Here is a 9,503-nt window from a genome sequence, read left to right on the forward strand (position 1 = left end):
TCATTTCCGGTTTTCATTTGTTTTGGGCGACAACACAGATTAGCGCCGCCTGCTGTTATGGGGACGTATTACGCCTCGCGCACGCGCAGAACGTACGCTCCAGTCGGCGTCGGTTTGGTGTGTTTGGAGGCATTTTTTTGACCAACTCGAGGAGACGGGAGCCGACTGCTTTTCTGCCGATGGTCGGCCGTCCGGTTTGTGTTCGGAGGCCTTAAAATTCACTGGCCTACAGTCAATGAACCCCCAGCATCAGGCTCAGGGTAATGTCATCATCTTAGGCAACAAGAAACATCCAGTCAACCAGATGCATAGCAGGAAGCAAATCTTCCTAGCAGATCATCTGCACCTTGGGTTCAATGCAGGTCTGGTCTGCCAATGCTTGACCTCTTTATGATGTTTTTTTTAACCCTTTATTATAAGTTGGTGGTGACCTTTTAGCTATCAATTCAATTCTTAATTGCATATATACTTAAACATGATTGTAGAATGTGGATTAATGCATAAACTTCTCCATAATTTGGTCACAAACTACATGATTTTGCCTCTAGTTGTTAATGCTAAATCTTGACAACTCTGTTGCATATAAAATTAAAACAAAGGGTCTTGCAATTATGAATCCTGTATGACTGTAAACTGCAGGTAATGCATTTACCAATGACCAAAAGTCCGGTGTAAATGGTTAAATGGTGTTTAACTGCATATGAAGGTCTGAAGCATGGAGGAATGCTGTTTTTTAAGATGGCACCCTTTTATTCCAATTCCAATTCCAATTTATGTTCTTGATTTGCCCACTTATCATAACAAAGACTTAGAAGAACAGCCTTTGCTTTTATTTATGTAATTTATACTGAAGGTCTATATTCAATTCAATTCAGTTTTATTTGTATAGTGCCAATTCATAACAAAAATTAAAAAAAGAAATCTCAGGACACTTTTACTTTTACTTATAAAATTATTTACAGACACCCAACAGTATATGGAAATCACTTTTTAGGCTAAAGTTTATTTTTATGCAGTTCTGTGGTTGACCACTGGAGTAAACTAGCACTAGACTGACTAACATATCCTTAGACCTCTTAATAGATCCACGGTCTAAAGCCATGATACTGGACCCCTAAAAGTCTGTTCCTAACATCAAACTGGATTGGGTTCAACCAGCTTTCCAACCAATACTGCTACTCTTAGAGCACCTTGCTTATAGTAACACGGCTCAAGCGAAGCCAAGGGACAGATTTATTTGGTTGAAATAAGTTGTTATGATGATGTTTTAAGAGTTTTGAACAGAATTATTTCACCATTGATACTTCAACACACACTCACTTTATAGGCACCATTGTTCAAATGGCAAGTCAGTGTGAAATAGCCAACTCATATTTTTTTATCGTGTGACACGAGGGAATGCTATCTAGCACCACAACCATTATAACTGTAATTACTGAATAAATGAGCATAAAACTAAAGCTTTATTCCAGGTGGTATCTGATTACCGGTATACTATTATAGGATATTCTTCTTATCTTAGCAGGTGAACGACCTACCAATGTCAGTCCACAAATTGAAAGAAATTGTCATGTGACTGTTATATTGTCTTTACTGATAAGCATCATACTGGCCTGGGATGGAAATGAGCCAACATCAGGATACGTGTATTACCTTGTGTTACTCTACAGTTTTAAGGACAATGTAAAAATACAGCTAATGCCTAATAATGTGCATGATACAGAAAAGAAAGAAGCAATATGCATGTTGGAGGAATTTGGTAATAGCTAATTGAAAATAGAAAATACTGTGTTAAAGAAGAACTTTTCTAATGTGGTTCTTAATGTTACATCAGCTCAATCACTCTTTTGCAACTGGCCTTGTTGCACTTTACTCAATTACAGCAATCTTTCTTTAATGGAAAACGCTTTGTAAAAAGTGCTCATAGTGTCGGATCGCTGCATTAGAGCCAAAACATAAAATATGTTCAGAAATCAAAATAAGTCAAGATCGCATCATTTTTTATAGAGAACAAAAAACACCTTGCTGCGATGCACTGTGTTCACTGCAATCTCCTGATGCACTTGCTGAAGACGTTTCTCTCACACTTTTTCATGCAGGCTCTCAGTAATGACGAGATACCTTTTAACTTCTCAGCCAGAGTCAGCATCAATAATTTATTCTCATCTGTTTAAAATTTAAAGTGCCACACATTAACGTCCTCCCGCACCTGCTCTTTCACGCTGTCCACCCTCCACTGGGCTGCTTTCTACCCCCATCCCTGTCTCTCTTTCCTTCTCTCTCCCTCGCAGTATAATAAAGACAATGACAATGAGTTCTCTTTCACCACTGAACCAGGGATGTTAAATCAAACAGGGGCAGAGGAGGCGGCAGACCACATAATGTAAGGGCAACGTCCAGACGCCTCAGATTACGCTTTGGCCTTAATTGGTGGCAGTGGCAAAAACTATGAATTCTTTAACAGTGCCGTGCGGTTGTGTCTTTCCGAGCACAGCAAAGGCCTAAGGAGGACAGCTACTCGGTGCAAATGGAAGCTGACAGAAAATCCACACGGCACGACCAATCTAGGGGAAAAAGGGCATGACAATGAATAAGGGGGCCCATGCTCTTAAGTAGCCAAGGGTAGCTTGCAGGGAAGATGTGTATAATTAAGCGGTCTGCATCGTGGTTCAGATGGCAAAATCCTATTGTCTTGACAGGAGCTTAAGGTTGCCCTTTAGGTTGAGATGCACAGCGGTGTACAGCCTCATTTCTCTTTTTTTCACACTCCCCCAGACCTCTGCGACCAAATTAATCTGCAGTTTTAAAGCTTGAATAAATCCAGTAAGTTAGAGATCTGCAGATCTAAAGGCCGTCTGTCCCTCAGGCTTTCCCTTCCTCGTTTTTTTTATTATTATTTCTTTACCCCCTCTCCTTTGCCCACGGAGATTGGCTGGCAGCACTCAGTGTTATCTCCAGGGAGGCAAAGGTTGGGGGGAGGGGGTGAAGGCCACAGATTTGTCCTTATCTATTCTGAGCACACCTAAAACAAATTAGACCTGGCTGCCGTTGCTTATTTGGCTCCCGTGCTCTCATTAAGGGGCTGAATCCAAGCTATTTTCCTCAAGGTCCTGCTTCCTACCATTTTGGGCCTTGTCTTTTATCACAATAGCAAAGGTTTCTAGGCAGCCATGCCACCTTTTCATCTCACCCATTTCATGTAGTCATATCAACACTGCACAAAGAACAGAAGGAGAGAGAGGGAGAGAAAGAACATCCCCTGACTCTAGGATTCTGTTTTCCTGCTCATGACTTGATGATGGCCTTTGACATTTGTTAATTGAAAGGAGGAATCTGTTCAACTGGATTTTTGTTTTGCCCTTTTTATGATTTTTTTCTACATGGTTATGCTTCAAATAGGAGATGTTGCTGCTTTTGGATTTTGCTTTGTCTCTGCAGTATTATGAACATAAAATATAGCAGTGCTGTTTAATTCAGTAACAACCCACTGAGCTGCCACTTCAAATCCTATTCTATGTTTCTGTAAAATAGTATAGTAAATGTTATTTTAGACATCTTTCTGTAAGTGATGGGAAATCTGCATTATTAAGAGTCATTCACAAAAAAAACTTGAAAGATAACATATACACACACGAGTGTACAACTCAAATCCAATGTTAAGTGTTAGACTGAGTAGTGTCTGAGAAGTGTTTCTGTCAGACTTCACTATACTGGTTAGACCTTTGTGCATAACATACGAAAAAATATATACTTACTTGACTTACGTCAACAATAAATTTAATTTAATTTAAATAAAACATACAAAAAATTTGAATAAACTTCACTTATAAACTTTGAAAAGACCTGAAAGGCCAATATTAACCTCACTGTGGTGCTACAGTGACAACATGTTTTGCTTTTAAAGATTATTAAATTATTTTAATGCAGGGTGTTACCATTTAGCCACTTGTTGGATGCTGAATACCAAGAACCTTAGAACAATGTAACCCAACCTAGGGGTTGGCACCCTGCAAAGGGTCCCAACATAAATCTGAATGTTCACAAGATAATTAACACAAAGTCATGCTAATTTTTTAACTTTTTCTCATGAAATACTGTCACCGCTCCAAGAAGGAAAATCACTATTTGGGAGAACTACCCACAAATCATGTCTACACCAAGGCTATAACCTGTGATGAGGAGTCAGAACTGGACACTGAATCATTTTAAGGGGCCACAAGCAAAAAATGTTGGCAAATGCTACCTCTGAAAATTATCAGAAAATACAGTATGGATGCCCTCACGCCATGTCAGTTTTAGTGCCACAGTGTTAATTAAGCTGTAAACACATGCTGGCAAGAATAACTTTTACATGTGCAGAATTTAAGAAAAGGTGCCTCTTCAAGAGTCTCTCTGCAGAAATAAAAGTAAAGTTGAGGTAAACAGGTGAGGTAAACAGAGGTAAAGACACAGCTTGCCCACATGCGAGTATTATTGCATTTGAAAGTTAATGAAGGACCTTTGAGCCATCGGAGCTCAAGCTATGCAAAGGTAACTGCTCGGGAAATGTTAGGTTAGATGAGATTCCTTTGCCAGACTAATCCATCCTGGAGCCTGAGAGCAGCACAGAGACAGAGAGAGAGAGCGAGCAGATTCTGCTGCAGAACAGCACAGCAGTGACACAGGGCAATTCTCTAGGGCCTTGCATTAGCGCGCTAAATTAAAGGGGGTATTAGATTAAATTGGCTCTCCGATTTCAGGGGTGTGAGTAAAATTCTGATTTGCATTTTCCACCGCTGCTTAAGATATAATTAGTTCAGGGTGATTCCCATGTGGAAAACACTGACAGCCAAATCTAACTGGCTGCCAGTAGCTTATCGTCTCTTCCAAGGCAAAAGGTACACTCAGCTCACGTTTGGTGTGTGCTTTTGTTTGTTTATGAGTATAGGTAAGAGCGTGAATGCGAGTGTGTGTTTGTGTGGATCTTTGCACGTGTGAGAGAAAGAGTGAGAGACAGAGTGTGCTTGCGTGTTACTGTTCACATGTGAGTTTGCATGCATGGACTGTGAATTCTCCTTCTAAACTCATTTCAGCACCTGATTCGTCACACTTCTCAATCAAATCCCACTGAACTGTAAGCGACCATTATCACCATCGACAAGGTGAAAAAAAGCAATCGCTCTTGATGTACGTATAAAAGTTTGTTGCATTAAGAGCACAACTTCACACCTCCAAGACGCCTTTAAACTCAAACCCATTTCCGCAGCAGAAGCACCTGTAATTACAGATGCAGAGTCAAAAATAACAATTACTGCTCGAGAAGTCCATAATATGAATTACTGAACTCAGTGAAGGAGCTTTTAAAAGCAAGTGTGGATTTGTTTGGGGGGTTTTCACACCCTTGGTAATTCTAACCGTCTTTGCAAATGGATGTTTTCCAAAAGTGCGTCTACCCATACATTATGAATGTGAGGCCAGCTTCCTGGACACCTGTTTGGGACACCTGTTAGATACATGGCGTCGGCATTAAATGAGCTTCCGATTGCAACCTCTGTGGTTTACAAGTCCAACCTATAACCCATAACCCATCAGTGACCCCCTTATTTAAACTCTTAAACCCTGTTTTCCCACAATTTCCCCTGCAAGAAGCAGTCTTCAGCACTTTATGAAAAGTCTCTGTCAGCTTGTTCTAACACTCACTTTAAGATACTGTAAAATATATTAAATTAAATATTCAAAGCCATCAAACTATGGGTTTTATGGCTGCACCATTGGCTATCATTTTCTGTCTTCTTAAAAGTCAAATTTTCTTAAAGCAAGTGAAATATAGTGAATATTTCTACTTTTCTCAATGTAAATTACCTTGTTTCAGGTCATTTTTAAAATAACGTAGATTTTTTCCTGATTCTAGTGCACTGACCTGTCTTACTCTTCTTCTTTCCAATTGATTTCTACTGGAAACAGCCTGAAATAATATCACTGCACTGGCAGATGTTTTCACATGTTCTTAAAGGTCCAGTGTTTAATATTTAGGTGGAACTATTGGCAGAAACAAAATATAATGTGCAACTATGGTTTCATTAGTGTATAATCACCTGAAAATAAGAATTGTTTGGGGGTTTTTTTACTTTACAATGAGCCTTTTTTATCTATTGAACCACCATGTTTTTACAGCCCAGAACACACAAACCAAACACTGGCTGTAGATAGGGTCTTTTGCGTTTTTCAGAGCCACCTTAGTTGCACTTGGAAGGGGAGGATGAAGCGAGGGAGGTATAATCTTAAACTACAGTTAAATCCTAAACACTGGTCCTTTAAAAAAATAATAATAATTTTAGAACTGGTCTAGATGAATATTTTTGCAGTGTATAAATGTTTACCTCCAAATTTATCCTGTTGCGAACTTTTGGAAACTTTGGGATCTTAACAAGAATTTTGAGTAAAGCTCTGTAGGTTTGAACAGGTGCTTGTCTGCACAACATGTGTTTGTAATGACAGTGCTGCTTTTGGGGTTAAAGAGTTAAAAAAAACCCAGACCTAACTTAGTCTCTCAATTTCTGTTTTAGTTGCAAAGCTTTTGATGCGTGGGACTCAAAATCATTAAAAGTTACTAAAAATATTAGCTGTGGATGGCAAGGTGTCAAACCACAATCGAATTCATATGTCACAGTAGATCGTAGAGTACATGAGATGCAAATGATGAGAATCATATGAATAAGTAATAATAGGTTACGTCACATGAAGCTCCTCAACACTACTCGGTCAGGAACAAGCTTCAACATTTGCATTCAGGTACCATCTTACTGTGAACCCATACATAATTTCCTGATCACTCAGAACGTTGATATGTACATTACATAGCATAAGAAAAACACACCTAAATGAACTTACAGTATTATCTGCAAAAATTAAATCTATCATAGATTCAAACAAGAATAAGACAAACTAATGGCCCAATTTCATAATGGAATAAAAACAATATGAAGGAATCCATACATGGTGTTTATCCATGAGTAGATTAGGTAATATTTTATAATTAACCTCTTTTTCCTCTCTGTGTAATTACTTAATTAATGAGCAAATCATCTGGCCCTCAGGTTGCATTTGTTGGTGACTCATCCACACAGGCTCATGTTAAGTCAGTGAGCAAGTTCAAACTCTCAGGGTAAAGAGAACCATATTTGCAACTTAACATTCATATTCCGCCTTTACCGTGAACCAAATGTCAGCTACAAAATAATTCAATTAAAATGAACCTTTAAAAAGCAACACTGCCCTCTGATTGTGTCCTAATGAAGCCTTTTGCTGCTTGTCAATTAAGCCAAACTTGCTATGTTTTTCTTTTTCCTAAGTGACAATGTTTCTTCCTGCCTCTGCATCCTTCTTGATATGTAACATGCCCCAGATTGATCCGTAATTGGACATAATGACACAAATATAACATAAAATGATTTCATCTCAACGCTACTGTATATGCACAATCAATTCATACAGGGCCAGTGGGAGAGGATCAGTCAGCATGGGTGCTACACTCCCCTCCCCACACAAAACTTGTGGGATGTTTTGAGACACACCATCAGCAGCCCTGCCATCACTCTCACCATCTCTTGGTGGTCGGAGGCTGAGGCTTTGTGGGATATTGATTCTCCCCATCCAGAGACGGTTTCCATAATTGGTTAAAATGACCGGGTGCAGAGAGGGATGGCTCTCTGCTGAAAACCATTTCCCAGCCCTGCTTGGAGCTGAGCCAAGCTCGGGGTTGTTCGGATGCGTTCCAGCCCCAGCCTGACTGGCAGCAATTAGGGGTGTCTGAGCCAAGCTCAGCTTGCGCTCCACACAAACACCCCTAATTACTGCCAATTAGGCTAGGCGGGTAGGCAGATTTGAGAAGCCGGGGGGATGTTCAGGCATGGGTGGGCATGGAAACAATTTTCAAGGGCTTAGAACGTGACTGGATGAAAAGGTTAATGCTTTGGAGTGCAAGGGGATAATAACAAAAGAAGGGGAAGCAGAGCCCCGGTTCTCACCTCCAGCGACGAGCCTGGCTTCTTCTTCAGCTCCTCGCATTTCCTAAATTTGCAGATCTGGTGGCCCGTTTTGCGGTTCCGACAACTGCTGCAGACACCACAGTTGATTAGCCGCCTGCAGGGTGCACAGACCCCACACCTTTTCCTTTTCTTCTTCGCTGGGTTTCCACTGGATACCGAGGAATTATTCTGTGGGCAGTCTGCCAGATTGGCAATTTGAAACGCACTGTCTGTAACGGCTGCTGAGGCTGCGGGGGAGTGAAGGGCTGTCATGACGATGACCCCGGGAGGTAATGAGATGCCCCCTAAAGCCGGGATAGCGGAAAAAGTTCCAACGCGTTCTGGGAGATTCATTATCTCTGCTTCAGCAGCGCCGCATTTCAGCTTGTTCATGCATTCTCCTGCTAAAGGTCTGCAGTGTTCGGGGGATAAGGTAGAGAGGAAATTATTATTTGCCATTTGCAGCGTCTCTGGCGGCACGCCAGGCTTCCCCGGCCTCTGGGAGTCATTTCTATGCATGCTGGTCCTATTAGGGTTTATTGCCGCTGATTTCCTTCCCCAGAGCATGGCGTTATCGCAGTTCCAAGGGGACATGCCAATTCTGGCACTGGGAAAAATGGGCGTTGTGATGCGGGCAATCTTAGCAGTCTGTGGAAATGCCCCATTGGTTTTATAAAAGTTTGCAAAAGACCTGTACCTTTCCATTTCTGCGTTATAATCCAAAAGCTGGCTTAATCCACCATCCTGAAGGTTATCCTTTTGTAAAAGAGACACATCTGCGTTCTGTCCGTTTTCAATGCAAAGCGCATTGTTTAGGTTAGACATGGCTGAGGAATGGCTGTCAATGTTTCGGAGAAGAGGGTGAGGTTACAGTGGCCTTTGTCGAACTGAAGCTGGTTACGAACAGTGTGTTACCATCCTGGTGTATCTTCTCCAGTGCTAAAAGCAAAAAAACAAACAAAACAAAAACAAAAAAAAACAACAACAGTTACACATAAAAGAGGCAAATGTTTTCATCCTAGTCAGATTTCATTTCTCTGCTGCAACTTTTCTCTTAAGATAAGAGCTGAACATTTGAAGGATCTTCTGGCACATTGTTGACGCTCATGCGTTTTATAATGGAACTATCACAAATAGTCAGAACTGATATTCTTCTGGTGACAATAATGTGATAGCTTTGACAGACCATCATGTCATTATTATAATGGGGGGGAAAATTAGCATGCTTCAAAAAAAAAACAACAACAACACTTTCCACATTGTTTAGATGTCTTGTCAAAGTATTTTTACATATTTTTTAAAGAAAGTCCAATCGGCTACTTCCCAGAATGAATAAATACATTTTAATATACCAGAGTACATTTCATCAAAACACAGACATGTAATATTCAATCCGAAATATCACTATTTTGAAAAGTTAGAAGAGAGCCTCACAAGAATTCAGATTATGACAGCAGTAGCTACAAACACAGAGATTTTTTTTTTCCTTTTTTTTTT

General features: G+C 40.3%; 1 protein-coding gene across 1 annotated transcript in view; it reads right to left on the reverse strand.

Moving 5' to 3' along the window:
- Positions 1-8,842, reverse strand: part of cxxc4 (CXXC finger 4) — a 23,080-nt gene extending 14,238 nt beyond the window's left edge. Inside the window, exon 1 of the mRNA XM_035659754.1 lies at positions 8,007-8,842. Within this exon, the coding sequence (XP_035515647.1) occupies positions 8,007-8,831 (825 nt within the window). The 5' untranslated portion in view covers positions 8,832-8,842. The remainder of the gene's footprint in view (positions 1-8,006) is intronic.
- Positions 8,843-9,503: the final 661 nt, after the last annotated feature.

The sequence above is a fragment of the Morone saxatilis genome, unplaced genomic scaffold (assembly GCF_004916995.1).
Source record: "Morone saxatilis isolate NCDOM2014 unplaced genomic scaffold, NCSU_SB_2.0 Contig17, whole genome shotgun sequence".
NCBI classification, from domain to species: Eukaryota; Metazoa; Chordata; class Actinopteri; family Moronidae; genus Morone; species Morone saxatilis.